Below are 14,383 nucleotides of genomic sequence, written 5' to 3'. Positions count from 1 at the left end.
GGCAATGTCTTTGCTCATTATTAGTATATCATCAACATATAAGCAGACAATGACTATATGATTTGGAACGTTCTTAATTTAACACATTTATCATATTCATTAATCTTAAAGCCATTTGACAACATTGTTTGGTCAAATTTCGCATGTCATTGCTTGGGTGCTTGTTTTAGTCCATAAGGGACTTAACAAGTCGACACACCTTCTTTTCTTTTTCCGGAACCACAAACCCTTTAGGTTGGTTCATCTAAATTTCTTCCTCTAGATCACCATTTAAGAAGGCTGTTTTTACATCCATTTGATGGATTTGAAGACCATACAAGGCGGCTAACGCTATTAGCATCCGAATGGATGTAATTCTTGTTACCAGCGAGTATGTGTCAAAATAGTCAAGACCTTCTCGTTGTCTAAATCCTTTGACAACAAGTCTTGCCTTGTATTTGTCAATAGTACCATCGTCTTTCATTTTCTTCTTGAAAATCCATTTAGAACCCAATGTTTTGTTACCTGGAGGAAGATCAACCAATTCCCAGGAATGGTTGCTCAATATGGATTCTATTTCACTATTGATAGCTTCTTTCCAATATTGTGCTTCTGAGGAAGACATTGCTTCCTTGAAGGTACGAGGCTCATTTTCTAGTAGGAAAGTCAGAAAATCTGGACCGAATGAAGTAGATGTCCGTTGACGTTTACTTCTTCTCGGATTTCCCTCATTAGGCATACCATCTGTTATTTCCTCCCGAGGTCATTTTGACTTTTAGTAGGTCACTTCACTTTCCTTTTTATACGGATAAATAGTTTCAAAGAATTCAGCATTATCTGATTTTATTATCGCATTAACGTGAATCTCAGGATTTTCTGACTTATGAACCAGAAAACGATATGCCTTGCTATTGGTTACATATCCAATAAATACACAATCAACCGTTTTTGGACCTATCTTAACCCTTTTAGGTTTAGGAACTTGTACCTTAGCTAAACACCCCCACACTTTGAAGTATTTCAAGCTGGGCTTCCTTCCTTTCCATTTTTCATAGGGAATGGACTGTGTTTTACTATGAGGTACACGGTTGATTATTCGGTTAGCTGTAAGTATAGCTTCCCCCCACAAGTTTTGTGGTAAACCTGAACTTATTAACAATGCATTCATCATCTCTTTCAACGTTCGATTCTTTCTCTCCGCAATTCCATTAGATTATGGAGAGTAAGGGGCAGTTGTTTGGTGAATAATGCCATTTTCCAAACATACTTCTTCAAAAGGAGATTCATATCGCCACCCCTATCACTTCTTATCATTTTGATCTTTTTGTTTAGTTGTGTTTCAACTTCACTCTTATATTGCCTGAAAGCATAAATTGCCTCATCTTTACTATTAAGTAAATAAACATAGCAATATCTCGTGCTATCGTCAATAAAAGTAATAAAATACTTTTTCCCACCGCGAGATGGTGTTGACTTCATGTCGAAAATATCTATGTGAATTAAGTCTAAAGGACTTGAATTCCTTTCAACGGACTTATAAGGATGCTTAGCATACTTTGATTCCACACATATTTGACATTTGGAATTAATGCAATCAAATTTTGGCAATACTTCTAAATTTATCATTTTTCGCAATGTTTTGAAGTTGACGTGACCTAAGCGTGAATGCCATAAAGTGTTTGACTCAAGTAAGTAAGAAGAAATATTAACTTTATTGATAGGAACTGCTATTACATTTAGCTTAAAAAGGCCTCATTCAGGTAACCTTTTCCTACATACATATCATTCTTACTTAGTACAACACTATTAGAAACAAAAATATATTTGAATCCATTCTTGACAAGAAGTGAGGTAGACACAAGATTCTTGCGAATTTCTGGAACATGGAGAACTTGGTTTAGAGTCACTATTTCTCCCGACGTCATCTTCAATGCAATCTTGCCAACTCCTTCAATTTTCGTTGTAGACGAATTTCTCATGAAAATTGTCTCGTCGGGTCCTGCGGGGGCATAAGAAGAAAATAACTCCTTGTTAGCACAAACATGGCGGGTGGCTCCAGAATCTATCCACCATTCTTTAGGATTTCCTACCAAGTTGCATTCAGACAACATGGCACACAAGTCCTCCATTTCTTCAGCATTTTCAACCATGTTAGCTTGATTCTTCTTCTTCTTATCATTCTTTGGTGCACGACAATCCACGGCCTTATGCCTAGATTTTCCACAGTTGTGGCAATTACCCTTGAACTTTTTCTTGCTTGGGTAATTCTTTGGTCCAGAAGCCTTTTTTTTCTTCTTATTTTGTGACGCCTCCTCAACAATGTTAGCCCTTATTATTGTCGAGCTTCCACGTGACTTCTTTTCAGCATTTTTGTTGTCTTCTTCTATCTTCAAACGAACAATCAAGTCTTCTAGTGTCATTTCCTTCCGCTTATGTTTAAGTTAGTTCTTAAAGTCCTTCCACAACGGAGGTAACTTCTCAATGAAAGCAGCGACTTGAAAGGCCTCATTTATGACCATACCTTTAGCAAGGAGGTCATGCACAATGACTTGTAATTCTTTGACTTGAGTTATGACCGACCTCGTGTCAATCATCTTGAAATCCAAAAACCTTGCAACCACGAACTTCTTAAGTCCGGCATCCTCAGTCTTGTACTTTTTCTCAAGCGCATTCCATAACGCTTATGAAGTTTCCATGACACTATAGACATTGTACAAGCTATCTTCCAAACAACTCAAAATGTAGTTTTTGCACAAGAAATCAGAATGCTTCCATGCTTCAGTTACAACAAATCGTTCATCATCCGGAGTGTCTTCAGCCAGGACCGGAGGATCCTCCTTGATGAATCGCTGCAAACTCAACGTAGTAAGATAGAAGAGCATCTTCATTTGCCAGCGTTTGAAGTCGATACCGGAAAACTTTCCGGGTTTTTCTGCTGGTGCCATAGCATGNTAGACAATTGTACAAACTAATCTTCCAAACAAACTCTAAAAATGTAACTTTTTAGTCACAGGAAAATCAGAATAGTTTCCATGCTTCAGTTACACAAATCGTTCATCATCTGGAGTCTTCAGCCAGGACCGGAGGATCCTCCTTGATGAATCGCTGCAAACTCAACGTAGTAAGATAGAAGAGCATCTTCATTTGCCAGCGTTTGAAGTCGATACCGGAAAACTTTTCGGGTTTTTCTGTTGGTGCCATAGCATGAGCAGGAGTTGAACGGCTTGACGAGGCAGCAACATTCGTAATTAGTAGCACCCGTTCCCGCAACATTTCCATTAGTTTGGTTTTCATTCGTCATTTTTTCTGTAAAGTTGGAAACAAAACAGAACTTTGTTAAATCAGTGAAGTTTTGATATCTTCAAACTGAATACCAAACCATACATACAACACGTAACAATGGTGAAGTTTTTATATACTTCAAACCCGCACGTTTATTATTCCGGTAAAGTTTTGATATACTTTAAACCGGATAGAACAATTATTGGAGTAGAAAGCACGAAGGCTTTAGTCTCCAAACCAGTATATAAAATATAAATAACAGTTTAATATATATTTCAACACAGAAATGTTAGTTTAAAATTCCTTAAGCTTGTTATCCGCTACTGTGTTAAAACACAAAATCAAAAAACTGTTAGAAGAATAAAAGAAACTAGAAAACAGTAAAGAATAAGAAATATTCCGAGTCCACAATTTGCTTGTGCGTCCTTAAGGAATTTTAACCCCCTCACACGTTGTCAAGGTAATGGATTAAATCCTCCCAGGATGAAACGGATAAACCTTCCTGCAACAGTGGCAATACAAACTACAGGATACCGACGAACTCAAAAAAACGGAGCAAAATCACACTTAAGAATTTGAGAGAGGGAGACTGCGAATTAGAATGCAGTATTTTCAGAAAGAAGGAAGTTTTGTAATTTTTTTCAGTGTCTTAAAAACGAAGCCATGCCTCAGAATTTATAGGCAATTATTGGAAGAGGTGTGATGTTTGTTCTGAAAAAGGTGTCTGTTCAGAAGTTTGCGCGTCCTGCCGCGGTCCTACCGCGGTTACGCCAGGACCGCGGCCAGAGTGGACTTCTGAATCTGCAGCAGTGTTCTGGCGCGGTCCTACCGCGGTCACGCCCGGACAGCGGCTAACTAACTGACATTTAGTTAATTAAACAAATTTTGTCCAAAAATAATCTTATCGATCAATTGACAAATCCAAATCCAAATGCAAAGCCAAAGCCAAAGCCGAAGCCGAGCCGAGCAAGCGACGACGACGGCGCGATGGTTCATTCTCTTCAACTCCTTTTAAGAGCTTTAAGAAGTAATTCTATATATATACACATAAATATAGTTGTCCCTCACCAATGAGGGACAAAGTTCAAGACAAAAGCTCACTTCATTCAAATTTTCATTTCCCTCCATTTTGTTTCCCACCATTTCCAATTCACACTCTTAGACTTTAAATCCCAATGCTTAAAGTCTTTGAAGCCCAATGCTCTAAAGTCCAACATCACCTTCACCGTCGTGCGTATTTTGGGCAACCGGTTGGATTCCCCATGAACGTTGTTCTCAAGATCGGTAGGCAAATTTGCATTGATGGCCACATGCAAGCTAGCGTCCATCGGGTCCGCATCTAGAACTCCGCTGAGATCGACAGGGGGCACCTCGTTGCTATATTATTATTCTCGCCATGGTGACTGGACTCGGTATCCACGTTTGGAGGGGCTGGCCGTGAGTTCAACATTTCAGACTTTGACCTGAGATTAAAGACACTTAAAAGAACAAGTGTAAAATAAGGTTTGTTATGGAAGTTTTTATCAGATAGCCACTATTATCCTTAGTCCCACGTGGGTAAACAGTGCCGAAATGTTTACCCTTAAAATCGGATAGTAATTAAATTTTTAAGTAGTTTTAAGGATATGCGAATTAATTTGATACAAGACGAAAAATCGAGTTAGAATGAACAAATAAAGATAAAGTAAATTCAAATCGCACGAGGAGGATGATTTTGGCTTTAGTGTAACATTCACCCTCGATCCGGGCTCAAAGTGGTAATTGATGAACAAGAAAAAGAACATTCAATAACAATGAATATGATAATATATTGCCTTGGAATGCGAGTTACAATGTATTTAATAAATTATCAAACCCCTCTTTATATAGTAGGAAAATCTTACTCTAAGTATAATTCCATAAAAGGTAAAATATCTTCTGTTCAACTGATTGCCGGTTCTTCATCGATACGTGTCGAGATCCACGCCGTGATATCTGGTTCAACTGATTGCCGGTTCTTCATCGATACGTGTCGAGGTCCACGCCGTGATATCTGGTTGGCCGTTGATATTACGGCCTTCTATTGGTCGTGCTTGATTGACTGATAACGTTCTTTGAAGTCTTGCGGGGTTGGACCGATCCCTGATCACGACCCCGATATTCTCGAAGGTGGACATCGTGCCCCCGGACTCTGACTCGATGAGACCCTTGCCTCGATTTCGGTCGCTTATCATCATATCTCGAGCTTGGCTTATCTTATCGGAGAACGGAATATACCATGAGCTCGATTTACCGGTATACAATGCCAATATAATTTGCCTTATTACAATTTGTAGCTACTGTTCAACTGTCACCAGGTTAAATTAATTGTGCTCAGACGCACAGCAGAACGCATAACGAATACAACTAGTATCAAACTATATTCGTTCACGCTACAGGTACAACCAAGACGAAATAAAAAAATACAAAAAAATATTCTGATTAATTGTACTCAGACGCACAACAAATACCAACGCATAACGAATACAACTAGTATCAAACTATATTCGTTCGCGCTACAAGTACAACCAAGACGAAATAAAAAAATACAAAAAAAAAAATACTCTGATTAAGAGTCGAACTCGAACCCTCCACGTACTAAACGGGTGACCTAACTAACTGAACTACGAGAACTTATTACTATCTTCTTTCAATTCAAAATAAATTAATTTCTTGCTTGAGTTCAAAATAATTAATCTATTATTTTAAAATTTGCTATAAAATTCAAATATGCTATGAATGGTAATTTTCTCCAAATATAACCACGAATAATAAATACGGTGCAAATATTTGCTGTATTACGTGATTTTTCCTTTGAAAAATGATAATGGGCAAATGTGATATCATACAAAAGATGGACACAAGGGAGCAGAGCCTGATGAGAACGGCCCGTTATATATAAATACATAAAAGAGGAAAAAACAGAAAAGAAAAAGTAAAATGGAGATGCGGGGTATCGATCCCCATACCTCTCGCATGCTAAGCGAGCGCTCTACCATCTGAGCTACATCCCCTGTTGCTGACTAGCATCCTTATGGTTATTTTAAATAGCATATTAACAACTTGAGTCTTTGCAGAAAATGTATTGAAATCATGTTCATCTTTGAGTAAAGAAAGGGAAAAATAAATAACACTAACTTGCCTTCTACCCAAAAAATAAATTTGTAGTAGAACAAAGCAGAACATTTATTGATATCATCTTCATATGAGAAATACACAACACTAAACTTTCAATTTTAAACAAAGTTAAGACCTAGTACTTTCGTAACCATAATTATTCTAATTTCTTCAATTAACTAGGTTGACAAGTCATTAAATTAAAAAAAACCTTACATATTAGTTCGCAAAACAGGATCAACAACATCAACTCTTCCCACACCTTCATTATTTGCAACTTTAGCCACATCAATTTCTCCAATAACCAAACCTTCAACTCCACTAACTTCTCCTCTTAATATCCTCCTTTCTTCTTCCTCATCTACATAATTTGGATCATTTTCATCTATAGCCACTGGTACAGCATCCATTTCATTTTCATCTATAGCCAATGGTCCTTCCCATGTAAACTTCCCACCATGCCCTGATTTTGACTGTTTTGTTAAAGGAATTCCATCTATTGGATGTCGGTCTTTTCTGTGTATGCCTTTGTCTATGAGTTTTTTCTCTATGTGTTTTAGGGTTTCGATGTTGTGTGTGTTTACTTCGTGTTTTGTTACCTTTGTTTTTCCTTCTTCGTCGTGGCTTACTGCTCGAAATGTCACTGTTTCCTTCTTATCGTCTATAGGATTCATTTTCTGTTCTTTCTTTTTTTGGACAATGTTTGAGCAGAAAAGTAAAGTTGAAGTGTTTATACGAGAAAGTAATGAAATTTATAGGACGAGTTTGTATAAGAAAATGTAAGCGGTGAGAAGCGACGTGTAGCTTTGTGAAGGAAATAGAGTTTGACACTTGGTGATTTTGGGTTCTCGCCACGTTTGTTCCCTTCAGAAGAGTGGCAAACCAAATATTTTTGATGGATAACATAAACATATGTGTGCTTTAAAAATAAGAAAACCAAAATAAATGTTGAATTTTGAGGTCATAAAAGTGTAGTGGCTCGGTAATAAAAATTAAATTTTAATTCATATCTCCACTTGTGTAAGAATAATAAAAATGAGGATGAGGCTCAATTTTATAATTTTAATTAAAGTTGGAAGTGAAATAGAATTGTAGGCTCCGTTTGAACATTTGGTTTTTCTTAACATAACTTGAAATAGGGATGAGCGTGTGCTTTGATTCTTTAGGATTCAAGATTTACTATACGCTGAACATTTGGTTTTTCCTTTGGCTTGGGAGAAGTGGACGTAGGTTGCCATCTTGCAAATTCCCAGTAGATCTAGGAGTTTCAACAATATCACCTTTATCTGTACTCCGAATGGTAGTATCATGAGTACTACATGAGGGTTTCGATCAAATCATTGATGCTTAATATATAATTGCATGGTATAACAATATACAAATTAAAAATAAAAATCGTACAAATTTGATATATCTATAACAACATATAAACTAAAAACGTATTTTATATAACTAATTATATAGTATAAAACTTATTTATAACTTATCTACAGCTTTTCTACATTATTTTTACCCAGTTAAATACAACTACAACATCATACAACTTAAATATAATTTTTATAGAAATTTTATACAATATATCTTTTGTATGTATTTTGTATATGATTTGTATATATTCTGTATGTGACGTATTCTTCTTCCTCTCTGAAATTTCAATCAAAGCTTGTTATCTTAATACAATTTTGATACATATCAATAATTTTTTGTAAAAAGATAGTATTTATACCCCAAATACAAATTTCATACAACGATTCGTATATTATTTAATTATTTTTCGACTTTCATACAACATTCAAAGAAAAAAATATATAATTACAACAGAATACATTTTCGTAAGTATATTGTATGTCATGTGTTCTTTTTCTTCTTTTTCAAGTTTCAATATGCAATTCAGCCAAAATCAAGTCTAATCTTCACCAAACACCCTCAAAATTGAGACACAAACTCTAAAGAATATTCTCAATTGTTTGCAACAACACCCAATCCAACAAACAATAATTTTTAAAAATCCAAATTCGAATTAAAAGCTTGAAACTTTTTAATGGATGTCAGTGGTGGAGAATCAAAACACCTTCAAAATTTATTGATTGATTTCAATTCGAACACCAATTTTAAACACATGAAAGAAAATTGGTAAGTTAAAACTTTATATCAAAACAATTAAAATTCATGGATGAATTCCCTAAAAAAAGGAAGGATAAAAAGCATAGAAAAATGAAGGAAGAAAAATTAGGGAAAGAATAGAGGAAGAGAGAGAGAGAGAGAGAGAGAGAGAGAGAGAGAGAGAGAGAGAGAGAGGAGGCGGGGGGAGGGATAGAGAAATAACTAATTCCCTAATCAATTCATAATATAAAGGGATACTCATTAATACTAATTTGTAGTATATAATTAGTAAATTATATATGCCCATGTAATTAAGTTAAAACTTGATTAGGGAGAATAATAAAGTTTAATATGTAGTATAGGAAGGTAAAAATTCCTCAAATTAATTCTAAAGTTATTGCAACTTATAAACATGGATTCACGGGAGAAGTGCAGCAATAGCCACTTTTAAGCCTGCTATTTAAAATATATCCACAATTTACAATATATTTAAAAATTAGCCAATTCACCCAAACTTCAGGACTAAATATCTTGAATTTGAGAACGCTGAACTTAGTGTCCTAAATTTTTGAGCTGCTAATTTGAAATTCAAGACTAAGTGTCACTACTAAAAAATGCCCCATTTCCGACCGAAATTTTCGATAAAAAAAAGTAGTCGGAAATTTCCAACAGAATCAGTCGGAAAATGCATAAAAATATATTTTTCAATTTTTAATAATAGTTACGACTAATATTTCGTCTATGTCTGTCATAAATTTTGGCGGAAAATTCGGCGTCACTATTAGCGACCAATTCAGTCGGAAACAATAAAAAAAAGAAATAAAAAAAAAATTAGCAACCGGTTCGGTCGGAACTGTTTAGTAAAACGAGGTTGACTACTTTTGACGCAATTACCGACCGTATCGGTCGGAGAGTTTTTAAAAAACCCTCAGCGACTCCCTTTCTTTTCCTTTCCCTCTTTTCTTCCTTCTCTCTTCTCTCTCTCTCAAACTTCCCCCCACCCAAACCCGCCGCTGCCATCAACGAGCAACACTCGCCGGCGCCGCTGCAGGTCCGTCGAGACTCTCCACTGCCAGGTAAATTTTCCCCCACCCAAACCCTCCTTTGTTATAAGAATTTAAGGATTATTGCAGATCTGATGCTCTGTGTTCCAGTTGTCAAAACAAAAGAGTTAAGGCATGAAATTATACTGACGATGGTTCTGTGAGTATTATCATTGTTGCACTTGTTAAAAGGCTTCTTTGTTTAGTGAGATGAAGTGCACTTGTTCATATTTGGCCATAACAAGAAAACGTTATGTGGTTCTGATCTTCCTTGACCACTTTGACACTTGAAATAGGGAACCGTGTATAAAACTTGACCAAATAATTAAAGGTGTAAAATTATGAAAGCCCAAGTTGATAATAAATAGGTTAAGGTGGGGCACAATGGAACTATGACTGCGCTTAGGATTCTTGTATCTAGAGATAAATCCATATGATGCAAAGGATGCCTAGGCTATTATTTTGTGACAGTAATTTCATATATATAAATGAATGGTCTGATGTTTTACGTCTAACCTATAAATTGACAAAAGTTACTTATTAGATAGCATAGCGGAATAGCTGGTGTCGTTCGGACAATTTGAGAAAGTAATAGGTGAATATGAACCTAAGAAGATGCAGATTAATGCATCAAGTCATAGTAGGGTTCTGGCGTATTTTCAGCAGTGATTTGGCATTTAATTAATTATTAAATAATTAAATAAATTTTGTCCAAAAATAATCTTATCAATCGATCATTTGACAAATCCAAATCCAAAGCCGAGCGAGCGACGACGACAGCGCGAGGGTTAATTCTCTTCAACTCCTTTTAAGAGCTTTAAGAAGTGATTCTATATATAAGCACACAAATGTGGTTGTCCCTCACCAATGAGGGACAAAGTGCAAGACAAAAGTTTACTTCTTCAAATTTTCGATTTCCCTCCATTTTATTTCCCTCCATTTCCAATTCACACTTCTTCTACTTTAAAGCCCAATGGCTTAAAGTCCAACAATCCCCCACATGAATGGGAATGGCTATATCAAGAAAGATCATAGATGAAAGCTATGTGATTTTGCAAGTAAGGATTAATTGCATCTGGATAAGTAGGTTTCCCTTTGAACTTTCCGTAGTGAACATATGTCGGATATACTCGGTCAATCGGTAGATTTGATATCTTTGAACCATCGAACTTTAGTGTATACCTAGACAACCATATGTCACACAATCAACCCTTAACCGTCTTTTAGTTCTCATTGTTTTGTTCGTTTCAGCCATGAACACCGCCTGGTCTCATAAGTGCGTAGAGAATTGGCCTTACAGAATTCTCATTGAAGCGGCTTCCACTTCACACTTACATAGGTGATTCCTAAACGTGTAATCCTTTAGATTGACACTATTTGATAAATACCTCATCAAACTTAGGTAATCATTAAAGAACGTGTAAAGTTCTATCCTTGTTACTGAACATTGTCTTCATCACGAGAATGGACCAAAGATTTTATTTTGACAATGTTGAACCGGTCAATCACAACTTTGTTTGAGCTCCTTGAACCTAGATCTCGGAACATCCAAAATTCTAGGTAGAGTTACCGCCATGTTGACTTGTCCTCGGCCATAGTCCCATTCCCTTAGATGATTTCTCAACTCCCTCTCTAGTTAAGCCTTTTGTAAGCGGATCCGCCACATTATCCTTTGATCTTACATAATCAATAGTGATAATTCCACTAGAAAGTAGTTGTCTAACGGTGTTATGTCTTCGTCGTATATGACGAGACTTTCCGTTATACATAACGCTCCCTGCCCGTCCTATTGCAGCCTCACTGTCGCAATGTATGCAAATAGGAGCCAAAGGTTTTGGCCAGAACGGAATGTCTTCTAAAAAATTCCGAAGCCATTCAGCTTCTTCACCGGCTTTATCCAAAGCTATAAACTCTGATTCCATTGTAGAGTGAGCAATGCACGTTTGTTTGGAAGACTTCCAAGACACTGCTCCTCCACCAACAGTAAAAACATATCCACTTGTGGACTTTGTTTCTGTTGAGCCGGTTATCCAATTTGCATCACTATATCCTTCGATAACCGCAGGATATTTATTGTAATGCAAGCGTAGTCTTGGGTATATTCCAAATATCCCAGAACTCGTTTCATTGCTACCCAGTGATGTTTGTTGGGATTACATGTGAATCGACTAAGTTTACTTATCGCACAAGCTATATCAGGTCGTGTACTTTTCATGATGTACATTAAGCTTCCCAACACACGAGCATACTCCAATTGAGATGTACTTTCACCTTTATTCTTTATGAGATGATGTTTTAAGTCAATTGGAGTTCTTGCACTTCTAAATTCCAAGTGTTTGAATTTTTCAAGTACCATTTTCACGTAATGTGGTTGAGACAAAGCTAAACCTTGAGGAGTCCTCTGGATTTTAATTCCTAGAATTACATCGGCAACTCCTAAGTCTTTCATATCAAACTTACTAGCAAGCATGCGCTTAGTAGCTTGAATGTCGGCAATGTCTTTGCGCATTATTAGCATATCATCAACATATAAGCAAACAATGACTATATGATTTGGAACGTTCTTAATGTAAACACATTTATCACATTCATTAATCTTAAAACCATTTGACAACATTGTTTGGTCAAATTTCGCATGCCATTGTTTGGGTGCTTGTTTTAGTCCATAAAGAGACTTAACAAGTCTACACACCTTCTTTTCTTTTCCCGGAACCACAAACCCTTCAGGTTGGTTCATGTAAATTTCTTCCTCAAGATCACCATTTAAGAAGGCCGTTTTTACATCCATTTGATGGATTTGAAGACCATACAAGGCGGCTAACGCTATTAGCATCCGAATGGATGTAATTCTTGTTACCGGCGAGTATGTGTCAAAATAGTCAAGACCTTCTCGTTGTCTAAATCCTTTGACAACAAGTCTTGCCTTGTATTTGTCAATAGTACCATCGTTTTTCATTTTTTTCTTGAAAATCCATTTAGAACCCAACGTTTTGTTACCTAGAGGAAGATCAACCAATTCCCAAGTATGGTTGCTCAATATGGATTCTATTTCACTATTGACAACTTCTTTCCAATATTGTGCCTCTGAGGAAGACATTGCTTCCTTGAAGGTACGAGGCTCATTTTCTAACAGAAAAGTCAGAAAATCTGGACCGAATGAAGTAGATGTCCTTTGACATTTACTTCTTCTCGGATTTTCTTCATTAGGCATATCATCTATTATTTCCTCCCGAAGTCGTTTTGACTTTTGGCAGGTCACTTCACTTTCCTTTTTATATGGAAAAATGGTTTCAAAGAATTCAGCATTATCTGATTCTATTATCGTATTAATGTGAATCTCAGGATTTTCTGATTTATGAACCAGAAAACGATATGCCTTGCTATTGGTTACATATCCAATAAACACACAATCAACCGTTTTTGGACCTATCTTAACCCTTTTAGGTTTAGGAACTTGTACCTTAGCTAAACACCCCCACACTTTGAAGTATTTCAAGCTAGGCTTCCTTCCTTTCCACTTCTCATAAGGAATGGATTGTGTTTTACTATGAGGTACACGGTTGATTATTCGGTTAGCTGTAAGTATAACTTCCCCCCACAAGTTCTGTAGTAAGCCAGAACTTATTAGCAATGCATTCATCATCTTCTTCAACGTTCAATTCTTCCTCTCCGCAATTCCATTAGATTGTGGAGAGTAAGGGGCAGTTGTTTGGTGAATAATGCCATTTTCCAAACATATTTCTTCAAAAGGAGATTCATATTCGCCACCCCTATCACTTCTTATCATTTTGATCTTTTTGTTTAGTTGCGTTTCAACTTCACTCTTGTATTGCTTGAAAGCATCAATTGCCTCATCTTTACTATTAAGTAATTAAACATAGCAGTATCTCGTGCTATCGTCAATAAAAGTAATAAAATACTTTTCCCCACCGCGAGATGGTGTTGACTTCATGTCGCAAATATCTGTGTGAATTAAGTCTAAAGGACTTGAATTCCTTTCAACGGACTTATAAGGATGCTTAGCATACTTTGATTCCACACATATTTGACATTTAGAATTAATGCAATCAAATTTTGGCAATACTTCTAGATTTATCATCTTTCGCAATGTTTTGAAGTTTACGTGACCTAAACGTGAATGCCATAAAGTGTTTGACTCAAGCAAGTAAGAAGAAGCATTCACTATTGATAGGAACTGCTATTACATTTAGCTTAAAAAGGCCCTCATTTAGGTAACTTTTTCCTACATACAAATCGTTCTTACTTAGTACAACACTATTAGAAACAAAAATACATTTGAATCCATTCTTGACAAGAAGTGAGGTAGACACAAGATTCTTGCGAATTTCTGGAACATGGAGGACTTGGTTTAGAGTCACTATTTTTCCCGACGTCATCTTCAAAGTAATCTTGCCAACTCCTTCAATTTTGGCCGTAGATGAATTTCCCATGAAGGTTGTCTCGTCGGGACCTGCGGGGGCAAAAGAAGAAAATAACTCCTTGTTAGCACAAACATGGCGGGTGGCTCCAGAATCTATCCACCATTCTTTAGGATTTCCTACCAAGTTGCATTCAGACAACATGGCACACAAGTCCTCCATTTCTTCAGCTTTTTCAACCATGTTAGCTTGATTCTTCTTCTTCTTATCATTCTTTGGTGCACGACAATCCACTGCCTTATGCCCAGTTTTTCCACAGTTGTGGCAATTACCCTTGAACTTCTTCTTGCTTGGGTAATTCTTTGGTCCAGAAGCTTTCTTTCTCTTCTTGGTTTGTGGCGCCTCCTCAACAATGTTAGCACCCATTATTGTCGAGTTCCCACGTGACTTCTTTTCAGCATT

The 14,383-nt window shown here is 36.5% G+C and overlaps 1 protein-coding gene and 1 non-coding gene across 2 annotated transcripts; both read right to left on the bottom strand.

Moving 5' to 3' along the window:
- Positions 1-6,220: 6,220 nt before the first annotated feature.
- On the bottom strand, positions 6,221-6,293 carry TRNAA-AGC. Its single transcript has one exon. It is a non-coding gene; the product is annotated as a tRNA-Ala (tRNA).
- Positions 6,294-6,608: 315 nt separating this feature from the next.
- LOC109208875 lies at positions 6,609-7,070 on the bottom strand. Its single transcript, XM_019372029.1, has one exon. The coding sequence runs from the start codon at positions 7,068-7,070 to the stop codon at positions 6,609-6,611; it is 462 nt and encodes a 153-aa protein (XP_019227574.1).
- Between the last annotated feature and the right edge of the window lie 7,313 nt (positions 7,071-14,383).

The sequence above is a fragment of the Nicotiana attenuata genome, unplaced genomic scaffold (assembly GCF_001879085.1).
Source record: "Nicotiana attenuata strain UT unplaced genomic scaffold, NIATTr2, whole genome shotgun sequence".
NCBI classification, from domain to species: Eukaryota; Viridiplantae; Streptophyta; class Magnoliopsida; order Solanales; family Solanaceae; genus Nicotiana; species Nicotiana attenuata.
The sequence above is the reverse complement of the archived record's forward strand: the minus strand, read 5'-3'. Positions and strand labels throughout refer to the sequence as shown.

Bases quoted from the DNA above. Each gene is read 5' to 3' on its own strand.
- LOC109208875 (XM_019372029.1), bottom strand. From the start codon at position 7,070: ATGAATCCTATAGACGATAAGAAGGAAACAGTGACATTTCGAGCAGTA.